The sequence below is a fragment of the Prionailurus viverrinus genome, chromosome A2, assembly GCF_022837055.1.
Source record: "Prionailurus viverrinus isolate Anna chromosome A2, UM_Priviv_1.0, whole genome shotgun sequence".
NCBI classification, from domain to species: Eukaryota; Metazoa; Chordata; class Mammalia; order Carnivora; family Felidae; genus Prionailurus; species Prionailurus viverrinus.
In genome coordinates, this window is record NC_062562.1 from 151,305,543 (window position 1) to 151,329,441 (window position 23,899).

Here is a 23,899-nt window from a genome sequence, read left to right on the forward strand (position 1 = left end):
AGATCCAGATCTGTGCACCACCAAGCCCACAGCTAGGTGTGAGACCTCTGTGTGACCCCTGCCCCGGGGTGAAGTTCGGCCCCCTCAGAGGGCAGCAAGGGGTCACCTGGCCTGGCTACTGCTCCTGGCGCACAGCTGATGCGATGGGGTCACGACCATCAGGAAATATTTACGGGTGCAGGGGATCAAGCAAAAAGGGCCGAAAGACAAGAGTATATCTAGATTTGGGGAAAAGGAATTTTTCCCCCTCAACTGAAAGAATGCCTGCTTCCTGTTGTCCCAAAGACTGAGTCCTTTTTTTATTATTTCTTGATATTTTAATCCAAGCTTTTGAAGGTCTCTTTTCTAACCTTCTTACGCCCCCCTCCCCAAAGTTCTCTCCTCTTATTTAAAACATCATTCCCCTGGCCCACCCCCTTTATGCCGGTTTCCTTCCTTCCTACCTACATGTTTTCATCTTTTCCCTGAGATGGGGAGCCCCTAGTTCTCTGGACCCTTTATTTAAGGTGTCTTCTGTAAGCCTCAAGATAACCCTGTAAGGTAGGTGTCATCGTCCCACTTGACGGATGAGGAAAACTGGGCTCAGTGTCCGGTGAGTGGAACCAGTTAGAGAACTTCCCTTTAGTCCTCTGTGGGCTGTGTGGGGCACCTGGGGTGGCAGAGGCATCCCCCCACCCCCTCCCTGTCCCCGCGTGACCTCCACTTGAAAAGGAGCCACCTGGCAAGGTGAGAAGGTCAGTCTCCCCCTTTTGTGTGTCCTTGAGACAACTGGTTACATTCTTTCTTCCACGGCCCGCACCCTCATTGGCCCGCCACCGCGCTTCCCCATTGGCTGTGTTGGCCGGGGATGCGCCGTGATTGGTCCCCAGCCTGGTACCCAGGCGCTAGGTCTGTCTCCTGGTGGGGGTAGGATCTAGAGTCCCCAGTCTGGCTCGCGCGCGAGGCCAGCGACAACTGTCCCGGCTGTCAGGGCTTCGGACGACCTCCCGTATGTCCTGGGAGAGGGGACGTCGTGTGCACGGGTGCCCACCTCCCGCAGCGCGTGAGTATAGACCAACCGCTGCTATCACTGCACTGGCTCATCTTCGCAAAGGTGCACTTGGCCATGTGGGTGTTCATGCACAGGTATGGGCTGTGCGTGCCCGTGATCCAAGCAGGTGAACGTTGAGGTCTGGGGCCAGACCTTCAGCGGGCGTTTGTGTATGGCATCGTGACAAAGTACAGAGTTCTGAGAATGATTTTGGCTTTCTCTTTTACGTGATGTAATAAGCGTAGGGAACCAAAGGAAGCTGCCTGGGAGTTGCAAAACATTATCCAGCCTATTGTGTACTTTCGCGCAGGGTGTGCTCATAAGCGTCACACTCAAACGTTTTGTGGAGTGATGCTAAAAACGGATGAAAATTTCTCTGAATCGCAGAAGAGGCAGAGGTCACATTTTTCAAAAATTTAGTGTAGGGAGTTTTTAAAATGTCGACTCCAAGGGTGTACTAAGTGGTGTTTTGATAGGAACGGGTTAGTGTTCAATAGGCAAGTCGAGAAAGGTAACTTGAAAGTGTGCTTTGCTCTACAGATGAGGAGTAGCAAAAAAAAAAAAAAAGGCAGGACGGTATGAACCGTCCCAGTGCCTTTCTAGAAGAGTTCGTCAGTGAGGCTGTCTGCTGACTTTGTTGGACTGCAGAGCGATGTGCTTGCTGGTCTGACGCACAGGTTTGAACACAGTGAAAAGCTTTTAAAAAGGAATATATGTCAGGCATTCTGAAATGCCTATTATCTTTGGCCCGGGTTTCCTGCAGAATGAATGGGGTTTTCACAGAAAAAGTATCCAGCAAACCTCTGTCCACAGGGCTGCAGAGCCCAGAATTCCTCCAGATTCAGCTTCCCACTCCCTCGTGTACTCCACTTCTGCTAAAAGGAGTAGCTCGTGCTGCGTGCCTTTGCTCCGGGTGGTCGTAGAATCGTGACAGTGACCTTACAGAGGCAGCAAACTTTATAAAGACTTTCTCCCCTCCTTTATACAGACAAATTAAGACCTCGGGCTTCTTGGCTCATACAAAGTCACACGGGAGATTAACACGGAGCTGGAGGTCCAGTCCAGGTCTTGAGCCAGTGGATAATCCAGCCGGCCTTGCCCTACACCAGTTCATCCCACTGGCCGGGTACCATCTCTGGGTGTAGCGTCATCCCACCCACGGTGGGTTCTTAGGCCTAGTGTCCTGCCCACCCCCCCCCCCACTAGCTCTGTCCTGAATTCCCAAGATTCTTACACATTTTGGTTGCCCAAACATTTACACTCATCCCCCAAACGTGGCCAGTTTCTGGAGTCAGGAGAGGTATCCAGATTCTTGCCCCTGGGTAATCCCTCCCCTCCTCTCCTGTGTGGCAACCGGCCAGCAACCCCTTCGAAGGCTTTTTAAGCTTCCGAGATGTGTGCCTCTCACTGTGGACTGGCCAAAAACTGAATTCAAGAGATCGTTATGCTTAGGATCCAGAGAGGGCTTTTGGGTTTTGGTCGGACTAGCTGTTATTCCCTGCCTCCGAGGTCTTTTCGTCATCCTATCGTGTCTTACTCTGACCTGCCGTGCGAAGGACGGTTTAGATGCCGATACGTTAATCCCAGCCAAGGATTTTACTAATTTGTTGGCAAAACAAGATTAAGTTAGAAACCAGTGTGGATGGGGCTGGCCAACTTCTTAGAGGAATTGGGGCCTAAACTAGGAATAAAAGGACAGGTTGACTCTCAATAGGTAGAGACTGGGGGGCAGGGGACAGAAGGAGGGGCGGCATCCCAGGGCAGACAGGCAGGGGCCACAGAATAGAGGGTGGTGGGCAGGAGAGCAAATGTTTCTGTTATTGGTGTGAGGGAAGGGAAAATGGGAGAGTCTGCTATCAAAATGCAGATTTCCAGGTCCCGGGGACAGAGTCTGGGACTCTGCTGTCCTTATACCTCTGGGGGCAGTTTCCTTAACACACGTGGCCCCTGCACAGGACATTTAGGGGGAAAGATTTGTTTTTGTTTTGTTCTGTCGTAAATAAAAGATCCCTTCTCAATCTCATTTTTACAGTTGGTTCCCCCTTTCCTAGCAGAAGAGCCAACCTGGGGAAAAGGCAGAAGGAGGGTCTTGCTCTCCCCTCCCCACCGAGACTGTGGCTTCTGCGGTACTCACCCCGTGAGCCACCCCCTGGCACAGACCACAGGTGTGGACAGGCCAGATCCACCTGTATGATCCCAACAAAAAGCTCTGTCCGAACAATACTTACACCTCGGCTCCTGTTAGGTGCACAGCGCAAGTCAATAAAGACAACTCGAGACGCATGCCTTCTGGAGATCCTACCAGCTCATTCCTAGCAGAGAGCAGGTTGGCATTTAGGACCAGGACATTTAAAATTGCACAGGGTCTTATCAAGTTTCATATCTGCTTGGCTTGAGGGAAGGATCCTCTCCCATCATCCCTGCGTCCGGCCCTGCTCCTGCCTCAAGGGGGAAACGATCTCAGACTCCTGACCGCGGGGCGCCTGGGGCAGGCAGGGTGAGGCAGAGGCCCCGGCTAGCAGGTGGGCAGGATGCTCTGGGACTGGCTTCACCCCTAGTGGCAGGCAGTGAAGACTGGCCCAGGGGGTCCGTCCCCTTTGCGAGAGGCAGGGGGTCACAACCCTTATCCTGTGACTGAAACCACACAGCCCTCCAGGTATTTGGGTGGAGTGTGTTTGGGGAGAAGCCTGGGAGGAAACCCCGATTACCAGCATTGGCACCGCGAGAGCTTCAGATTTCCCATAAGCCCAGGGGCCTTTGGTGTCAGTATTCTGAGACCCTTAGAGAATTCTAGATCCTGGGAGAATCCTAGTGTTTATTTTACTTCTGTTCACTGACCTAAATTCCCTGCTGTCCAGGCACATTCATTTCTTCTTAATTTAAGCAATTAAAGAAAACCTATGCTCTTCGGTTCAAAAGATTTTTATTTCTTCCCCAGGCAAATCAAAAGTTTCTTTGTTTCGCTTTGCTCCCTATTAAAGATTTGTCAGTGTCTGGGAAGTGAGGCTATGGAGAGTTTTTAACCCAGCCATCAGGCCGGATGGGCCTGTGCAGATTCTGCGGCTGTCCTCTGTGCACCGATGGTGGCATTCTGGGTAATAAATGTTACAGGAGCTTCACAGATCAGTGGCACAGACACCCACAGACGTAGTGGCACCCACTTACTATCTTCCTGCCATTGTTTTGAGAAGCGAAGAGAGGGAAAATAGACCCATTGGTGAAAATTGCGTTGTTGGTAGATTTGTTTTCCGCTCTGAATGGTGTTTTACAAATCCCATGCTGCCTGATTGGGTTCACTATCTCTGTGGCTGGTTCTCCCTGTAGAACTTAGCGGGCATGCTTTCTCAAGCCCCCTTCCCCGACATTCCCTCTATGGAGGAGACTTCGTTCCCAGCTGCCAGATGTGGTGCTTGGAGAGAGGTGTTGCTGTATGGGCCCTAGTGATGGCTCAAACCGTGAAGGTATCAGCATCACCTGGGGAGCGGGCTGCCCACCAGATGCCTGGGCCCAGTAGATTCCGAACCAGTATTTTCAAGGTGGGGCCTGGGCGTGTGTATTTTCTACAGTCCCCCAGGTGATTGACATACATCAGAACAAGCAAACCCCAGGCTGAGGTCATGGAATGTCCCTGGGTGGCAGGCAGGACCGAGCTCAGGGAAGCCTGGGACCCAGTGGAGGGCTTCCATTAGAATTCACTCAAAACCCCAGCACTGAGCACCTTCTGGGAGTACAGAGGTGATGAAGATGTGGCCCCTCTGTTCAAAGGGCTGGCTGTCCTCTGGGTGGTGGGGTGAGTGCCTGAAGGAGGAGTCTATGACTCAGGTAAGAGACCTTGGTCCCTGTCTTTTACTAAAACTGTTATGGATCCATCCCAGAATTGCCTCTCCTAGGGGAGGGCTCCTGCTTTGTAAACTCAGATGTGACAACCTAATGATCATCCTCAGAACGCACAGCAGGCCAAGGGACATCTGCTTCTAAATCTCTGTCATTATGTGACTTTTTGCTTTCACAGGTAGAAAAGTGCATCTCTCCTTTTTTGAGATTATATATATATTCACGAATATATATATATTCACGAATATATATATATATGTTCGTGAATATATATATATATATATATATATACTCACGAATCTAAGGACACACCTTGATGGATTTCTTTTTGTACATATACCCGTGTAACCACTACCTAGATCAAAGAGGGGTGCATTCTCATGGGAGGAAAGACCTCAAAGGGTGCGGACACATGCCTGTTCAGCTTCTCACAGACTGTAAGGAATGAGATCTCAGGGGTATGGCTTGCTCTCCTTGGCCACAGCCAATTTAACAAGTGTCTGGTGAGTACCTGCAACGTTCTGGAAAATCCCTGGGGTAAAGCAGCAGTGCCCCTCAACTGTAAGTCACATATGAGCAGCTTGTGTTCTTAGGAGTCCAGTTTAAATTCCGGATTTTTGTGTCCTCTGTGTCCTTGATTATATTCGTCGGTTTGGGACCTGTTACTTGGGAGTGGTAACCCCTTTCTGTTTCAGTCTGCCTTCCTCTTTCTTTAGTACTGTATTTTTATTATTTAGGGCCAAAGAAGGGCATACTGTTACACAGCAGCTTGTAATGGCGACCTCTGGAGAAGGCAGTAACCCCAGTGGCAGAGCAATACCCTGGCCCCTGGCACAGCTGTGGGAGCTTGAGCCGAGGGTGGCCCGCCGACGCCTGTCCCAGGCCCGCCACCGAGCCACCCTGGTGGGGCTGTTCGGCAACCTCCGGAAAATGGTCTACTCCCAGTCTGATCTCACAGCCTCAAAGGTAAGGGGACCTGGGTGTGGGAGGAAAAGTCTCCAACGTGGAGGGACTGTGGGGTGAGGTGGGGACCGGCCTGGAGCCCCCAGCCCCCCCACCCCCACCCTCAGGGCTGCAGCCGGGTGGGGTCAGTGATCGGAGGCGGGCACCTCGTGGCGCACGGTGTGTGGCTGCACGTGGGTGACGCGTGAGCTGGACCTTCCCTGCCCGCAGCAGACAAGCCGGGCATCACAAGGGAAATAACGCCCCGAGAGGCCTGGTTAGCCAGCGGCTCCTGTGCCCGTCCCTCGAGCGGACAGGGGTGACCTCCGGCATCTGCTCCGGGACCCTGCCTCTCCACTCAAACACACACGCACACATGCACACACGCGTGCACGCACACACACAGACGCACACGCGTGCGTGCGACTTGGTTCTGGGCACCAACCGGATCTTTTCCGCAAGGCAGCAGAGACCTCTGGGTAAGCATTTATCTGTTCCTGCTCTTGATTTTGCCTTTCTCCCTCGATAGCTTCTTTATTGCCTGTTAGTGCCTCTGGCAGAGCACGGAGGAAGGTTCCGGTGTTTCGGGTGGTGGTGCTAGAAGGAACGGAGCTCGTGTTATTGGAGGAGCCTTTTAGGAGGTCTCCGGTAGGGGAGAGGGCCCTGAGATCTTCTCGCTCCCCCTGCCCTCTTGGAACAGCGGAGGCACAGGGGTCCGAAGGCACCTGTCAGCTAGTCGGTGGCAGGGCCGGGAGGAGGGCCTCAGCTCCCGGCTCCAGACCTGGTGGTCTTTCCAGAGACCAGCCGGTTGCCTGCGACAGTTTCTAGCCAGCAGATTTTCCCTGGTGGGCTGCCTGCCTCCCAGCTTCTGGCGTTTGCTAGCAATTACTTGGCGTTCCTTGGCTTAGAGATGCCCCACTCCGGTTTCTTGGCCGTCTTCTCACTGTGTCTTCACCTCATCCTCCCTCTGTGCACATCTGTCTCTGCATCCAAATTTCCCCATTTAATAAGGACACCAGCCACGTTGGATGGATTAGGGCCCATTCTATTGACCTCGCTTTAGTTTAGTCTACAAAGGACCTATTTCCAAACAGGGTGACATCCACAGGTTCTGGGAGTTAGAACTTCAACATATCTTTTTCAGAGGGATATAATTCAACCCAGAACTAAGGTCCTAATTAGCCTGCCAAGAACATTCTGGAAGCACCCGGCTTCCATGGCTCTGTGTTGGCCCTCTAAAACTGCAAATGAGCATGGGGTGTCTGGGCCAGAGGGCCAGGAAGGCCTCACCTCATCCTGATTAAGAACAAGCCTGAGATGCTGGGAACCAGGTAAAGGGAGTATTCGAGGGCCGCCTGGGTGGCTCATTTGGTTAAGCGTCTGACTTCAGCTCATGGTCTCGTGGTTCGTGAGTTCAAGCCCCTCATCGGGCTCCTTGCTGACAGCTCAGAGCCTGGAGCCTGCTTCGGATTCCGTGTCTCCCTCTCTCTCTCTGCCCCTTCCCGCTCATACTCTGTCTCTATCTCTCAAAAATAAAGAAACGTTAAAAAAATTTTTTTAAAGGAATATTACACACAGGAGAGAAGGAAGGGGAGAAGGAGGAGGGGAATGCTTGTGACTTAGCCCTGCAGCAACAGGAAATTCAGAGTTCAAGTTGACAGGGCATTTGGTGTTTTTTGATCAGCTGAAGTGTATGCATCTAGCAAATAAGAACTATTTATTTCATATTAACCAGCCAGTTGCTCATTGCGATAACTGAGCAGAAGTTAGTTCTGGGTCTTGGCACCAGCCTGGGGCTGCTGTTCGGCCACAGTTCACTCCATCTTCAAGGAGCATATATAGCTGTTTGCCCTTCGGAAGCCCTAGTAGCTTGCAGAACACAGCCCTGTTGCCAAATATTTTAGCATTTCTGTGAGAACCGTCTCCAGAATACAAATTGAATGCTTCCGAACAAACTTCCCGACCTTTTATTGACCATGTCAAGGAATGTGACTTTGCATCTGAGGGAGCATGGCGTCAGCCTGCGGAACAGACTCCTGTGTCCACGAGACCGCAGCCTCGGGGGTGGAAGGCTGGCTTTTCAGCATTGTCCGTCTCGGTTCCCAGTGGCAGGTTTTGAATAAGGCGAAGAATCATATTCAGGAGCTGGAGCAGACCTTGGACAATCTTCTGAAGATGAAAGGTAATAGACCCCTATCGGCCACCCCCGTCTCCTTCCCAGGGAAAGACTGGTTGGTCTTTCCACCGAAAGCAGAGCGATTGGATTAAGCCAAGTGAGCAGGTATTTCCTGCGTGCCAACCGTGTGCCAGGCACTGTGCTGAAGCCAGGAGTGCAAGGAGATTAATGCCCCTGCACTCAGGGAGCTTACAGTCTGGCAGGACAGACGGAAGCCATCAGGTACCTGATCCCATCTTGAGAGACCAGAGAGGAAGCGGACCGGTACTTATCATGCCCAAAAGCAGAGCCTGGCTCCCTTTCTTGGCACTCAGTGTGGGAACGGTGGCTGGCAATGAATTTGGGTTTACTAAGCTGGTGGAAACCGAATTCTAAAAGGGATACTTTTGGTGTCTTGATTGAGAAGGGCCGTTTTAAGAAACTTCTCCCCCTTACCTCTAGAAGAAGAGGTGAAACTGGACCCTTGACACCCTAACCCGAATCTGGGTGGGCTCAGGGACCACTCATGGTCCACCTGGATCAGAAGGGCAGGAGGGAGTCGACAGAGGCTGGACTTCCCCGTTTGTGACCCTTGCCTTCACCTCCCCAATAGAATCCTTCAAGCTGGAGGACGGGAATGCAAACAGCTTAGAGGAGGTCAAGGCAGAATATGCCAGCATGTACTCTGGAAATCACAGGTAAGACCCCCAGGCACCACCGTGCAATCAGCAAAGGAGGGATCATCTCATTGAGGCAGACAACTGCATTGGCGGTTCCTAAGTGATCAGCCACTGATCCCAACCCCATCCATTTCCGTAAGCCATCCTTCCCTTACCAAGTTAAGATACACCCTGTATCCCATACTAAAATCTGATCGATACTTATATCATGTGCCCATGTGAGAATGGCTGCATTTCTTTTTAAATCATAATAATTAGGATTTTTTTCTAGATAGATTATAGACCTACAGCAATTAAAAGTGTGGCATCAGCTCAGGAATAGATTAATTATATTTTATAGTTATTGTATTTTAATTCATTAAGTTAGGAGTGAAATTCAGTGTCTTCCTTCAAGATCATTTGTATTTCTTTTCCTGGCAACCTTTAGTGCCTATTTTTTTGCCCATTTTCCTGTTGGGTTGGTGGTCTTTTTCCCACACGGCTGTAGAAGTCCTCTGTATGGACCAAGCAATTAGCCAGCCATCTTTTAGGATATGACTTGCAAATAATTATCGTTTGGTCGTTTGTTTTATTATTTTGCTTTTGATGTTTTTGCTTTTTGTTTTGGCCACGCAAAAATGAAGTCTAATCTGTCCATCTGTTATGGTTACTCAGAAAGGCTTCCTGTGCTCTGAAATTTAAAAAAGAAAAAAAAAAAAAAAAAGAAGGGAGCCTGGGTGGCTTAGTTGGTTAAGCGTCCAATTCTTGATTTCAGCTCAGGTCATGATCTCACAGTAGCGAGATTGAGCCCCACGTCCAGCCCCCCACTCAGCACGGAATCCCTCTCTACCCCTCTTTTTTTGCTTCTCTCTCTCAAAATAAATAAACATTAAAAAAAATAATGTTAAAAATAAAAGAATCTTCCCCGGTTTTCTTCTGGTGCACTTGCTTCTTAACTCAACATGATGCCTTGGAGATTACTCCTATCAGATGAAGAGATTCTGGGTTACAAATCCTGGTTTTCCAAATCGTGTCGTGCTGTTCTGCTCTCTTAAAACTGCCTTTTGAAGAGCAGAATTTGAAATTTTTGATAAAGTCTAACTTACCCATTTTTTCTTTTTGAGGTTGAGGTTTTGGTGTGAACCTAAGTATTCGGTGTTTTGGGGTGCTGTTATAAATGGCACTTCTTAAAAATTCAATTTCCAGTTGTTCATCACTGGAATATAGAAATACGATTGGTTTTCATATATTGACCTTGTATCCTGCAACCTTCCTAAACACGCTTCTTTGTTCTAGTCACATATTTGGAGATTCTTTGGGATTTTCTACATAGATTATTGTGTCGTCTGCAAATAAAATGAGTTTTACTTCTTCCTTTCCAATCTGTGTATCGTTTTGTTCTTTTGCTCGCCTTGTTGGACTGGCTAGAATCTCCAGTACTATATTGGATAGAAGTGGTAAGAGTGAACATCCCTGTCTTGTTCCTGACCTTAGCAGAGACATATTTTGTCTTTTACGGTTAAGTATGATGTTAGCTGTAGGTTTTTCATAGATGCCCTTTATCAGGTTGAGGAAGGTCCCTTCTATTCCTAGTTTGCCGAGCGTCTTTGTCATGAATGGATGTTAAATTTTGAGGAGTGCTTTTCGGCATCTATTGAGGGGATCGTTTGGTTTTTCTTCTTTAAGTCTGTTGTTGCAGTGAATTCCACTGATGGAATTTCATCAAAGTTTGAGCCAGCCATCCTGCATTCCTGGGATAAACCCCACTCGGTCGTGATGTGTACACACACACGCACGTGCACACGCTCACGTTAAAATTGTGTTCAGAATGTCAGTGTCAGTGTTCATGAGGGGCATTAGTTTGTGGTTGTCTTGTTTCTGTTTTCTCACCAGCCTGGTCTCAAATAAGTTTTGTCATAATGGCTCTGCCAACTGGTGCCCAATTGAGGCAGTTGGGAAGGATGCTGAGGGGGAGGAAGAGGAGGAAGAAGAGGGGGAAGACCAAGAAGAGGAGGAAGAGGAGGAAGAGGAAGAAGAGGAAGAGGAAGAAGAGAAGAAAGTGGAGCCCTTACACTCCCCAGTCACCTTGTTGCCAGACCTCATGGAATTTGAACGGTGTGAACGGCTGGGAGGGTGGCTTCACGCATGGCCTGAACTCTTGTGGGGAAGGGGTCAGAGGCCCTGTCTGCAGTAGGCTGCATCCCCGGTGCACTTCCAGACCAGGCCCCAAGTCAAGGAAGCTCCAGAATTTCCATATATTAGGGGCTTGGGGTGGGGTTGGCAGAAGAGCTAGAGAAATAATCTTGAAGTTGCATTGCACAGCACATACACTGAGTTTACTTAGACTGGGTATTTACTTGGGGTGACTTTGTGGGGGCTATGATGGAGATTAGGAGGACCAAATACCCCCATACACACACAAACACAGACACACACACACATACACCAGCTGCATTACTGGTCTTATAGTAAGAAATACAGTGGATGGCTGGCCTGGACTCCAACAGTCACCCACTGCCCCTCCACAGACTTAAGACCTATGGCAGCCATGTTGGCTTCTGGAGGCCAATAGAAGGAGGCTCGCTCCATAGCTGAGCCTTTCCGGCCCTGAAATAAAGCAAGCGTCATATCATGGCTGCACATTCATGGGGCTTAGAACTATAAGCACTTTTCCCATGGGCTGAGAGGCGAGCAGGGAGCGTGGGCTCCTTGTTCTCTCTTCTATTAGGCAGAGAGCTCCATGGGAACTCTGGGAAGACGTGGGGGAAGGACCCTGGAGCCCAGATCTATATCATTCCACGGCCCCCCAGATGGCTTCTGCTCTCCAAGTGTCAGGGGCATGCAGACTAGAAAGGCTAAGCCCCTGGTAAACCACAGAGCTGTGGCACTGCCCGTGTGCTGTGGACCACCCCACTAATGGACACCTGAGGAGACGGTTTGGGGAGGGACCTTCGGCCACTGGCTTCAGGTCTGGGAGATGACGCCATTTCTGTTCCAGGTATCTCAACTTTTACAAACAGATGATGGACCTTCTGATCGGGAATGGGATTGTCTCCTCACAGGAGGTGACACTCCCCATCGTCTCTGCAGCCATCTCCCACCTGTGGCAGAACCTCTCTGAGGAGAGGAAGACCAGTCTCCTGCAGGCCTGGGCACAGAGGAACAGTGGCCTCCTGGGCCTTGCTGGTACCTATCAGGAGGCAGGCTGTGCCGAGGGCAGCATGAAGGACAGTGGGGTTGACAGCCAAGGAGCCAGCTGCTCACTCGTCTCTACCCCAGAGGAGGTGAGCAGACCGTCTCTGGGTCAGGGGGAGCAGTGCGCGGGAACGATTCCATTGCCTTTGGCCCAGAGACACCAGGGGTCTGCTTGGGGTCATTTACCAAATGTGAGGTAGTGTTTAAATTCTGACTCAAGCCGAGTGTTTCTGATTTTCCCGGCCTAAGCGCCACCACCACAGAATGGCATTCCTTTTTCTCCTGCTTCCTGAGCTTTCCACGGGGACCATAGAAGAGAAGGCTTAAAAGGTCATTATCAGTTGGGATTGTTTTCGCTGCCAGTTACTCGCTCATTAAACCATGAAGGGAAAGGTGCTTCTCCCATGCAGGGAGGTCCCAAGGTCAGGAGGGCTTCCCATTAGTCTCAGTGAGGTCACCGTGGACTTGGTCCTTCCCCTCTCCCTGCTCTGCCTCATCGTAAGGCTGACTCCTCACCTTGTCTCCCCTCCCCACCTTCCCGTGTGACTATAGAATGGCAGCTAGGAGTCTTTGAGCTGTATAGTCCCTCCTCCACATCAGGTAAGAGAGAGAAAGATTCATGTGGCTCTTTCTTAATGGTCAAGGAAGACCTTTTCCAGAAATTTCTGCCATACCTCTCCTGCCCTCCCATTGGCCAGATTGCCAGATTACTGAGCCAATGACTGACATCATCAAGAAAGTATTATGTTTGGACCAGTTAGGGCCAATCCCTAAGAGGAGGTCAGTTCCCACCCCCAAGAGCATTGCTGCCATTCAGTGAAAAGAGAGGAATTCACTATCGACTATCGGCCTCTCAAAGCAGTGTGTCTGGTGGCATTAGTGGTCACTCAATGCTGAGATCGAAGCGGGCCCCTCAGCTGCGCTTCCAGAATTAGAACAGCCTCAGGAGGCTGCTGCTGCCTCACGGCCCTTCTGACCTGCTTCTCTAGCTTGGGGCAGGCAGTTCTGTGCTCTCTGCGCCTGTCCTGTGCTTTGCAGGACACTTAGTAACCATGGCCTCCACCAGGTCAGCCGCACCCCTCTGCTTGCCCTGACTTTCCAAGCACCCCTTAGTGGGTGGTCCCTTTGAGGAGATGTTCTGTGGCTCTGTGGGGAGCCTTAGAGCCAGACAGCTTCCTAGTGCCAGGGACCCCGGGGATACAGCCCTGAAATGCTCCATCGTCCAGGAAGTTGCCCAGCCCTCAGGGCCCGGGGCCCGGACAGCAACAGGATGTCACTCACCTAGTCCAGGGCTTCTGGTTTACTGATGAGGCCTAAGGAGTGAGGTGGCTTGTCCAGGATGCTCAGCTCCTGCTTCAGAGGTTGTATCTCCTTCATCAAAGAATTTTTCAAATCTTTCTTTGGTCACCTGTCTATGGTCAGCCTTCCGTGATCTCCCCTGATCCTTCTCAAGTGGAGTCTAGTAAAAAGGCAGGTACCTGGCTAATACCTCAGACCCACTGAAGCGGAGTACCTGACCCCTCAGGTGACTCAGAACCTTCATTTTTAAAAAAAGTTTATTTTTGAAAGAGAGAGAGAGAGGGAGAGAGAATGAGTGTGTGTGTTTGGGGGGGGGGGGGTCAGAGAGAGACAGGGAGACACAGAACTCGAAGCAAGCTCCAGGCTCTGAGCTGTCAGCACAGGGCCTGATGTGGGGCTCGAACCTGTGAACCACGAGATCATGACCTGAGCCGAAGTCGGAAGCTCAACTGACTGAGGCACCCAGGCGCCCCAGAACCTGCATTTCTAACAAACACCCCAGGTGACTGATGCATGAGGGCATTTTGGAAGGAACTCTCAGTGCAGATATGCAACAGTCAGTCAGCTTTTGTGTATGTCCCCTCCCCTGCCCCAGTTGGACTTGGGCTTCTCACCTATTTGTCCATTAATGTTGGCTTCACCACGAGAGGACCTGAGTTCTCCTCCATAGTGGTCAAAGCGGGGCCAGGAAACCAGTCGCTGAAGACCTCATACCCAAGGCATGTCAGCCAGCCTCGATGTCTTTGTAGCCCCGAATCGCCTGGCCCTGAGGTCTCACACAAAGAAGGCAAAAGGAAAACATATGCCAAATGTGTGGACAAGTGTTTCAAGCTTTAAACCGATGTGTACAGGCGTGTATGTGCATTTGCGGCACGAACCTTTCCTCAGGGAAGGACAGACCCAACCCAGAATCTAATGTCCCCAAATCATGGAAGCAGCTGATCTTTTCCAGAAAGGGCTAAGGACTCACATTCTTCTGGCAGCAGAGTTCCTCAGCAGTGCCCAGATGAGGGCTCTGCCTCACTGCCATCCCTAGGCTTGGGCCAACCCAGGGCTGGGTGACCAGGTGAACAGAAGAGAGAACAGTTACACCCAGGGCAGGGCCAGTCACTACTCTGGCTTCTAACTTAGTTGCAGTGAAGTCTTTATAGCTCGTGGTCCATCTGGAGAGGTTCTGCTGCAGAACAACTGTGTTTGGGGCCAGCTCCTGGATGCAGGGTCAGGTGTGCCTGGGAGGGTCTGAGAACCAAGGCCCCGTGAGTGTGCTGGGTGCTCCAGAAGGGCCACAGAGCCTGGCAGGGCACCCCTACCCCCGGCCAGGCTAGCTGCGAGAGCCGTGTGCACAGCTGAGGACAGTGTGTGGCCCGGAACTTCAGTGGGCTGACTGGTCAAAGGCAGGAATTTCGGGCCCAGGACCCTGCCTCCCACCTGCGGGGGAAGAACACAGAGTGGATGGGCTTCTGGGCTGGCCCTTTCAGTGACCTCTTCCCAGACCCTCTTGGAGATAAGCAAAGGGATATTAGAAAGAAGGTTCACCATAAAATGTCTAAAAGATCAGGAGAAGGGCCATCTGGGTGCCCGGGTGGCTCAGTCAGTTCAGCTTCTGACTTCAGCTCAGGTCATGATCTCCTGGCTCGGGAGTTCAAGCCCCACTTCGGGCTCTGTGCTGACAGCTCAGAGCCTGGAGCCTGCTTTGGATTCTGTGTCTCCGTCTCTCTCTCTCTCTGCCCCTCTCACACTTGCCATCGGTTTCTCTCTCAAAAATAAACATTTAAAAAATTAAAAAAAAAAAAAAAAAAGGAGAAGAAGAAGAAGGGCCATCCACATGGCCAGAGTCCCAAGGGATTCAGTTCAGGGGAAGCAAATTGTAAGAAGATAAGAAAGACAGGGGCGCCTGGGTGGCACAGTCGGTTAAGCGTCCGACTTCAGCCAGGTCACGATCTCACGGTCTGTGAGTTCGAGCCCCGCGTCGGGCTCTGGGCTGATGGCTCAGAGCCTGGAGCCTGCTTCGGATTCTGTGTCTCCCTCTCTCTCTCTGCCCCTCCCCCGTTCATGCTCTGTCTCTCTCTGTCTCAAAAATAAATAAACGTTAAAAAAAAAAATAAAAAAAAAAAAAAGAAAGACAGACACAAGACCTCCAGAGATAGAACAGTGTGTCTCAGGTAAGGGGAGAGACCCTATGGAACCTGCCAGAACCTGCCAGCTATGAGCCAGAGAGCTCCCTCTCCTCTTCTCAGGGTGACTGCCCTCGTAAATGGGGTGTCAGACACAGGGAGGTGTCCCTGGCGAAAATTATGTAAGAATGTCCCGCCCAATATCTGGGACATTCTCATGCTAAAAACAAAAAACAAAAAACGATTATTTGAAATTCAAATTTAACGAAGCATCCTGCATTTTTATTTGCTAATCCTTGCATTCCTAAGTGTATATATCACATTCCTGTGGAATATTTAATATTCTTCAAGAAAGTAAACAAAAGCAGGACTGAAAGCCATCTAAATAACAAGACTGCAAAATCGAAATATCCAATGTAACACGCCCCAGGAAATGACCAGAGGGAAATAGGTCAATGTGTCAACAATAGACCTCTCTGGGTGGGCGGCTTCTCCGTGGTTTTCATTTCTTTCTGTTTCTATTTTCCAAAATCTTCACAATGAACATGTGTTTCTTTTACAAAGCAGATTAATATTCAATAATAGCTAACATTTCGGAGGCGGGTGCTTCACCGACCTCATCTTATTTAGTTCCTGCAGTGTCCCTGTGGGTAAGCGCTATTGTGATTCCCTTTACATAAGAGGAAGATTCGAGAAATGAGGTCACTTGTCTGAAGTCACACGGCTTAGTGAGTGGCAGGACTGGGAGCTGGCCCTCCTGCAGCCTCACCCCAGCGCCCCCAACCTCTCTCCGGCTGTCCTGGCTGATAGATGACTGCCAGCTTGGGGATCCTGGGCTCGTGTAGCCTCTGCATCTCGGGAGGTGTAGATGAGCCCTCTCCCAGGGCAAACTGAAGCCTGACTCTGGCTGCTGCGTCTCACGCCTGGGCTCCCACCTTCTTTAGAAAGAGGAGACCACAGTCCTTGGTGCTCCCCCATCCCTTGTGGCCACCTCTGGGGTTGGCACTTTGTTCTGGGCGGGCAAGCGCTTACTGTGCACGGCCTGGGAAGGTCACCAAGCAGAGATCCTGTGTTTGGGCCCCGGCTTTCACATACCCATCCTTTGGGGAGTGAGGGTTAAAGAGAGAGCCTTTCTATTCGTGTCCACCAGCGGCCCAGAGCAGGCGCCAAACTAGTGCTGACACATCACGTTCTGTGCCTTCCTTCAGATACTCTTTGAAGATGCCTTCGATGTGGCAAGTTTCCTGGACAAAAGTGAGGCTCCAAGTACTTCTAGCTCTAGGTGAGGAAAGGGGTATGAAAGAGTGTGAGTGTGTGTGTGGACCCCTGTGCGGATGCTTAGGGGCCGCTCCCCTGCAGCCCCACAGAGGGGTGCCAAATTCCGCAGAAGTTCTTAGAGATCCACTTTTGTCTGTGGTTCAAAGCAGGCTGGTTCTAGGATCGTGCCACTGAGCTGAGGCTTCTTCTACGTAGAAAATGCTTCCATCCTGGCCCAGGGCTGAGACGCAGGGGGTCATGAGCTCGAGGCTGTTCACACTGCACCATCTTCCCAGGGTGAGGGGGGCCACGGGCAGGTTGCTGCGGTTGTCTTGTCTGAGAGGTGGGCAGGGGCTCTGGCCCCCCGACCCCGCCCCGAGAGGCTGGGCCAATGTGGAAACGGGGCCGTGCCCTGAGCTGGACAGGGGAGAAGTGGCTTTTCACGGTGCTTCTGGGGATGGAGGTGGGAAGAGGGGAGGAGGGGACAGCTGACCCCATGAAGTGAGAAGACACAAAATAGGATATGGGGAGACTCCCAAACAAGCAGCTTGACTAAATCCGTAGCGCAGGGGCTTTTCGCAAAGAGAGCTTGATTGGGACGCAAATTCCTTTGCTGCTTTGGAAAGCTGTGGTCTTCTAACCTATAGGCACAGGTACCTGCGCCCGTGTCATGACTAAAAAAAAAAAAAATCCCGATTATTTAGTTTTTCTTCTTTGGGAGTGAGGAGACACTCTTGTCCTCATACCCCAACAAATATCCCCACTCTCTGCCAAGGCCATGCGGCCAGGCTGTCCCCGGTCACCTGACATCAGCCTGTGTCCCTCCCGCCTGCCTGCTCCACTCGGCCTCAACAGACTTGTCCAAACTCTCCAAAGCGGTTTGATGAGGTGACTCAAGCTCCTCTCAGCTGTGCGTGGGGTTTGGTTCTGCTGAAACGGGCTGGAAGTGGATGGATGTCCCTGTTTCTGAGCTGGGCTTGGGCTGTGGAGACAACTTCGCCAACCTGGAACTCCTTACTATGACTATGGAACACGAGAACAACCTATTAAAAACGTTTCCTGCTCTCCCTGGAAAAGGCATGGATTGCTGCCAGAGGGTTCCTACGCGGCTTGTGGGACCTCGGTCCCAAGGGAAGTGAGGTCAACATGCAGGCTCTCCCCGCATGACTTAAGGCTTCTTTGAAGTTGTTGGGAAGGCAGCGGGAAGGAGTCTGCAAAGCAGGCCTTCTCCCTGCATCAGGGCTGCGTTCTGTGTTAGACCTACAGAGGGGAGGCATCTCAGGGGACTGAGCCCAAGTGTGGCGGATGCCCCCTGAGCTCCGTCAGCTGCCACAGGGGGACCAGGACCGTGGAGCGCGGCTATGCGAGGGCGAGCCTGAGGGACAGAGGCAGTTTAGCTCCCTTCTTCCAGAGGCCACAGCTCAGAACGCTAAATTAGGGCGCAGGAGCCAGTCTCCCTGTAGTCTCTCTTTTCCCGTGGGCTCCATTGAAGCCGAGGCAAGGCAGACCTCCAGGCTGTCTGAGAATTCAGCCGGGTGCTTCCAAGTGCGTGGTTCACCCTGTAAGCCACATATTTTAGGGGGTACCAGCCGAGGCCGAAGATTAGGATTCTAAATATTTGCTGTTTCTTCTCCTTTGTCAGTTCAGCATTTGCCGGCAGCAACCCAGAAAATCCAGAGGAGAAGTTTCAGCTCTACATGCAGATCGTCAATTTTTTTAAAGGCCTTTGCTGCGTTAACACTCAGTTAAAACAGGTAGGACCGAGCAGAGTGATGGGAGGCCTCCGCTCACCTCCCGCAGGATGCCAGAAAGGACTCTCGAGACGAGAGTCAGGCTGATGCACCCTGGGGAATAGAAGATGTCCAGGGAAGCTGAGGGACGAGACTGACGATGTTCCCCGGGCAGGCCTGAGATGGGGACCTGGCTCTTGGCAGGCATTTGTAAATGTTGTGTGACTGGGTGACAGCTTTTGGAGGGGCTGAGCTATTCTGTCATCTTCTGAGCCCCTTTGCTAATGTTTGCGGTCAGCTTTTGAAGGGCATTAATTTCCGCTTCCCAAAAGCTGACTGTGTCTTCATTAGAAGGTACGTTCCAGAAATTTTCATGCGGGGAGGGGAGTGAGGCGTGAGGCACCAAGGGCACAGGCCGCTTCAGATTCATAACCGAGGAATTTCTCTCCCAATTTAGCAAAGACACAACTGTTAATTTAAAAAGGTAAGCAACAGGGGCGTCTGGGTGGCTCAGTCAGTTAAGCATCCGACTTCGGCTCAAGTCATGATCTCACAGTGCGTGGGTTCAAGCCCTGCGTCAGGCTCTGTACTGACGGCTCAGAGCCTGGAGCCCACTTCAGATTCTGTGTCTCCCTCTCTCTCTGCCCCTCCCCTGCTCGTGCTCGCTCTCTCTCTCTCAAAAATAAACATTAAAAAAAAAACTATAAGAAATAAAAAAGTAAGCAGTAATAATGACAATGCTTGTCTAAAAATAACTAGGACAGCTTTTCAACGTTTATTTATTTGGGGGACAGAGAGAGACAGAGCATGAACGGGGGAGGGGCAGAGAGAGAGGGAGACACAGAATCGGAAACAGGCTCCAGGCTCTGAGCCATCCGCCCAGAGACTGACGCGGGGCTCGAACTCCCGGACCGCGAGATCGTGACCTGGCTAAAGTCGGACGCCTAACCGACTGCGCCACCCAGGCGCCCCTAGGACAGCTTTTCAATAGGTTAAGGTATCATCCTATTAGTGGCCCTCTTCCTACTGACCTTTCCTTGCCTCTGCCGAGACCACTCTGAATCTCCACTTGGGGCCCAGGGCCCCCCCTCCACTTGCTCCGCACCACCCATCAGCTCTTGGCCGTCCGGCCCTTACTGCTGTGTCTGCCTTCTCTTGGACACAGGAAAGTCAGTCCACTTTACCGAGGCCAGTCTTTGCTTTCCCTGCTTCCCTTTCCCCGAATATGGTAGAAAAGAAAGACCAAGCAGGACTGGAGTATCCGTATAAAGCAGAGAGATGCTCGAACTTGAATCCTCTCGGGAGCTAACCGAAAATGCAGATTCCTGGTGCCCCGGCACCCGAGATTCTCATTCACTGTTGTGAGGCAGGGCCCCAAGAATGCGTATTTTGAACAAGCTGGCCAGGTGGCTCTGGGGCAGGAGGCCACCAGCCTTTGCCATACGCTGTATAAAGAGGGAAATCTCATTCTCTTCCCCATCCACCTCCCCTGTCAGCCTGACCGAGGTCGTTGGATGAAACTTTAATTAGCACCTGTATGGTGTCCTAGGAAGACTGTGTTAGCACTCAGCACCTGGGCAGCACCTAGGACTGGCTTAGAACAACAAAAATGTCTTCTCTCACAGTTCTAGAGGCCAGAAGACCAAATCAAGGCCAAATGTAGCCAGAAGCTAGAGAAGGTGCAGGGCCATGCCGCCCCAGAAGGCTCTAGGGAAGAGTCCTGCCTTGCCTTTTCCTAGCTTCAGGTGGCCCCCACAGTCCTTGGCTTGCAGTTGAATCCCTCGAGTCATGGTCTCTGTCTTCACATGGCCTTCTCTCTTCCATGTGTCTCCCAGTCCCTCGCATCTTCTTATAAAGACAACAGTCATTTGGATTAAGGGCCTCCCCTAAATCCAGGATGAGCTCATCCTGCAATCCTTAACTTATTACACCTGCAAAGACCCTCTTTCCAAGTAGGGTCCCAGATGGGCATGAACTGGGGTGGATAGGCTACTATTCAGCACCCGAGACCAGCAGATACCTCTCGCGACCTGCTGCTTTTGCAAATCTGCAGCTCAAAAATGCCTTGGACACCATTTTCGGGGGCTTAGGGAACTGGACCCTTCTGAACAACATTCAAGCCCTTGGTGTGACACAGACTTGAGTGTGTGGCCCCTCCTGGGATGCTTGGCCTCCTGGCGCCCCCTGTGCTCCACTCCCTCTTTTTCTCAAGCTTTGCTGTGGTCTTCACCCTGAATGAAGGGCCCACATGACTTTCCTAGAGACCACCTGGTTCCCTCTCGGATACGCTGGCTCCCCACGCACCCTGCCTTCCTCGGTAGAGCACTGTGAGTGAGGACGTCAGCAGAGTCTTCTCCCAAGCTGGCCATCACCCCGGGGACTATGTCCCACATTCACGAGGTGGTTGACTGGGCTTAGGGATGCCTCCCGGGGCCCCTGACCAGCAGGGTAACAAACTACAGGGGTCACTTTCTGCCAAGGTGGGGAAAGACAGGAAGAGCAAAACCCAGGAACATACTTTTAGGGGGAGAGGTAATAGCGAGTCAGGTTGGTGGGGGTCATTGTAAAGGGAATAAAAAACCCCTGATAAACACACACCGTGATGCTGCTTAAAAAAATTATCTAGGGGTGCCTGGGTGGCTCAGTCAGTTAAGCGGCAGACTTCAGTTCAGGTCATGATCTCACGGTCCGTGAGTTCAAGCCCCGCGTCGGGCTCTGTGCTGACAGCTCAGAGCCTGGAGCCTGTTTCAGATTCTGTGCCTCCCTCTCTCTGACCCTTCCCTGTTCATGCTCTGTCTCTCTCTGTCTCAAAAATAAATAAAGGTTAAAAAAAATTAAAAAAAAATTATCTAATAGTCAACCCATGTACATAGTTTAAAACTTGAAAGTTACCAAAAGATATACAAAGAAAACTCAGTCTCCTACCAGCGTCCCTTGGCTATGCCCCCATTCCTTTCCCCAAAGGCAATCACCGTCACCAGTTTCTTGTGCAGCCATCCAGAGATACTCTACAGATATTTATATATTCTTTCAAACACAAATGATAGTCTACTCTGCACACTGCCTTGTACTTCACTCTTTTCCTTTTAAATAGTATACCCCACAGAGAGAGAACAATCTCATTCCTTTAATTTCAAATAGCTGCATGGTATTCCCTTGGTGGGTGCACCATGGCATAACTCACTGTCCTCCATTGATGGGCGTTTGGAACAAGCTTTGATGCTGTCCACCTCCCCACCCCCCGCCTCTTACGTGATCCTGGAAACCCCCAGGATGGAAAAGCAGCCAAGAAAACCCTTTCTGAAGATCATAGAGTGTGGAGTTGAGTGAAACGGAAAAGGGACCTGCCCCCCGCCCTCCCCCGTAGCCCTTACTTCCTGGCCGGAAGCTAGAGAAGATGCAGCAAGAGATGGGGTGGACTCTAGGGGAGACGTGGGGGCCTTCTCATCTGCCTGGGGACTGGATTCCTTAAATAAAAACTGATCCTCTTCCACCCTGTGTTTTGCAGGAACCAGACCTCCCCGTTGATGATGAGATGATCATGTTGAGGTGCATGGAGACCTTCGATGATGAAGACCTGTGACGCACAAGGGCTGGGAAGGGAGGGGGTGAACGGGGGTGGGCAGCTTCCAAGTACTATGCCGACAGCCAAAGCCGTACCTGCCTCAGCCTTCCGGGACATTTTGGAGTGGCTGTCCCAGAGCATTTGGATGGTTTCCGTTTCTGATTGTTATAAAGTATTTGCAAAGTAGTGTGGCCCTGTGTCAGTCCCTCAGGGTTGTTTGGTGTGAGGGGTTGGCCGGATGCCAAGGCACACACCTGCTCCTGCTGTGTTCCTCTTTACGGGGGTCCTGGGGGCAGCCTGGCTGAAGCCCGGGCCACGGGCCTTTCAAGAAAGGACAGGTGGGGTCTGTCCCCAGAGGTGCCATGACACTGGGTACTTTCAGCACACCTTGAAGTCACGACATAGTTCTGGTGGGTTCTAGAGAGTTCTGGAGGCCACTCACTCATCCTGCATGCCCTGGGAGCCCAGGAACGGTGCTGACCACTCGTGTGCTGTAGGAGCTACAGGACATCGGGGCAGAACCAGCTTCCTCTGCTGCTTCTGGTAATAAAGACTCCTAAATGGAGTTCAAGCCAGATCCCAGAGTGTTCTGAGTGCTTTCTGGTGAGGCTCCTGGCTGCACATACGGGATGTGATAGTTGATTCTACGTGTCAGCTTGACTGGGCCACGGAACCCAGGTATTTGGTTGAACATTATTCTAGATGTTTCTGTGAAGGTATTTTCAGATGAGATAAACATTTACAATAGTAGACTTTGAGTAAATACAGAATAATTACCCTCCTTAATGTGGGTCGGCCTCACCTAATCAGTTGAAGGATCAAATAGCCCTGAAGCCTGAGCTCGAGGAAGAGGGAAATCGCCAGTGACTGCCTTTGGACACAGACAGCAACTCTTCCCAGTCTGCCTGCCTACTCTACAGATTTGGGACATTCCAGTGTCCACAATCACATGAGCCCATTCCTTAAAATCTCTATGCGTGTGTCTGCACACGTATGTAATATGTAGACGTGCTTGTGTGGACGTGCGTGTACACATGTGCATGCACACACATCCTACATCCTTTTGGCTCTGTTTCTCTGGAGACCCCTCACCAATACACCGAGCGTGCACAGAAAGGATTCTCTGGCTTTTTACCGTTTCCCATCATGACCACATAAGAAACTGAGGTGCAGGTTAAGGGTTAGGACGCAAGCACAGTCCTGCCTGCCCTGAGCCCCAGTGCTGGCCCCTCACCTCATGTCCTGTCACGAGCCCACCCCCGAGGCCCCCCCATGGGGGATACGCGAGGACTGTCGCTTCACTATTTATAAACAACCAAAATGGGGGGGGCAGGTAGGGGGCTCTCCACTGGGGGCTGTGCTGAGCAGAAAGAGGGGGGCTCAGCACCCGTGCTCACAACCACCCCCAGCCACTCCAGCAGCCAAGAACAAGGCAGCACGTGGGAAGGAAGAAAGAAATGTCTACAGAGATGCCGGCACATAGTAGGTCCTCGAGCAATGCGGGCCTAATCAGCTCTAACCAGCCCCCACCCCACTCCTGTTTAGTCCTCATTCCTGGAGCATCGCGTCCTACGGGGGCCCCCCCGGTCTGTGTGGACCTCAGGGGAATACAGCATCCTTTCTCCCCACAGCCATGTGTGAGGAGCGCCCCTGCCTTCACACCTCAGCCCTAGCGGCCGTCTGCTCCCCACCCCGCAGGGCTCACTGGATATGGCACAGCCCGGGGTGGATATGTTGCTTTAAAATCCCCTCAGAAGCTACTTATCCTCCCTTCCTCCCCACCTAGGACTCTTCCGACATCAGTCAGGTATCTACCTGTATCTTGACTGACGATATCGTTTCCCTTGTTAGCCAGTCCTGTATCTGCCAGAGATACAGAACCAAGAGGATACGGATGGGGATGGGTATAGGTGCGGGTATAGGTTTAGGTATTTTGCTTTAAGGAACTGTTTCACACAATCGTGGAGACTGCAAATCTGAAATCTGCGGGGCGGACCAGCCAGCTGGAAACTCGGGCAGGAGTTAACGCTGCAGTCCTGACACCTATTAAAATAATGAAACAAGGAGGCCATCAGGTGGAGTGGGTTCTGATCCTTCGGCAGCCTACAGGAGCACACCG

General features: G+C 51.4%; 2 protein-coding genes across 3 annotated transcripts in view; one reads left to right on the top strand and one right to left on the bottom strand.

Annotated features, from left to right (window-relative positions):
* The first annotated feature begins 945 nt into the window (after positions 1-945).
* Positions 946-21,809, top strand: STRA8 (stimulated by retinoic acid 8). 2 transcript variants are annotated; one of them, XM_047850307.1, is made up of 9 exons: positions 973-1,042; positions 5,602-5,830; positions 7,913-7,988; positions 8,575-8,659; positions 10,514-10,735; positions 11,619-11,904; positions 16,437-16,510; positions 18,128-18,239; positions 21,724-21,809. In XM_047850307.1, exons 2-9 carry the CDS (start codon positions 5,639-5,641, stop codon positions 21,796-21,798), a joined length of 1,122 nt encoding a protein of 373 aa, XP_047706263.1. In that variant the 5' UTR covers positions 973-1,042; positions 5,602-5,638; the 3' UTR covers positions 21,799-21,809. The 2 variants fall into 2 exon arrangements, with proteins under 2 accessions (XP_047706264.1, XP_047706263.1); XM_047850308.1 differs by lacking the exon at positions 21,724-21,809 and having other exon boundaries at positions 946-1,042; positions 18,128-18,323.
* Positions 21,000-23,899, bottom strand: part of LOC125160865 (solute carrier family 23 member 1-like) — a 51,454-nt gene continuing 48,554 nt past the window's right edge. The window contains exon 13 of the mRNA XM_047850305.1: positions 21,000-23,823. Coding sequence (XP_047706261.1) covers positions 23,732-23,823 — 92 coding nt within the window. The 3' untranslated portion in view covers positions 21,000-23,731. The remainder of the gene's footprint in view (positions 23,824-23,899) is intronic.

Coding starts and splice junctions, on each gene's coding strand:
- STRA8 (XM_047850308.1), top strand. CDS start 5,639: ATGGCGACCTCTGGAGAAGGCAGTAACCCCAGTGGCAGAGCAATACCC. Junction 7,989..8,574: donor CAATCTTCTGAAGATGAAAG/GTAATAGACCCC, acceptor CCTCCCCAATAG/AATCCTTCAAGCTGGAGGAC. Junction 16,511..18,127: donor CCAAGTACTTCTAGCTCTAG/GTGAGGAAAGGG, acceptor CTCCTTTGTCAG/TTCAGCATTTGCCGGCAGCA.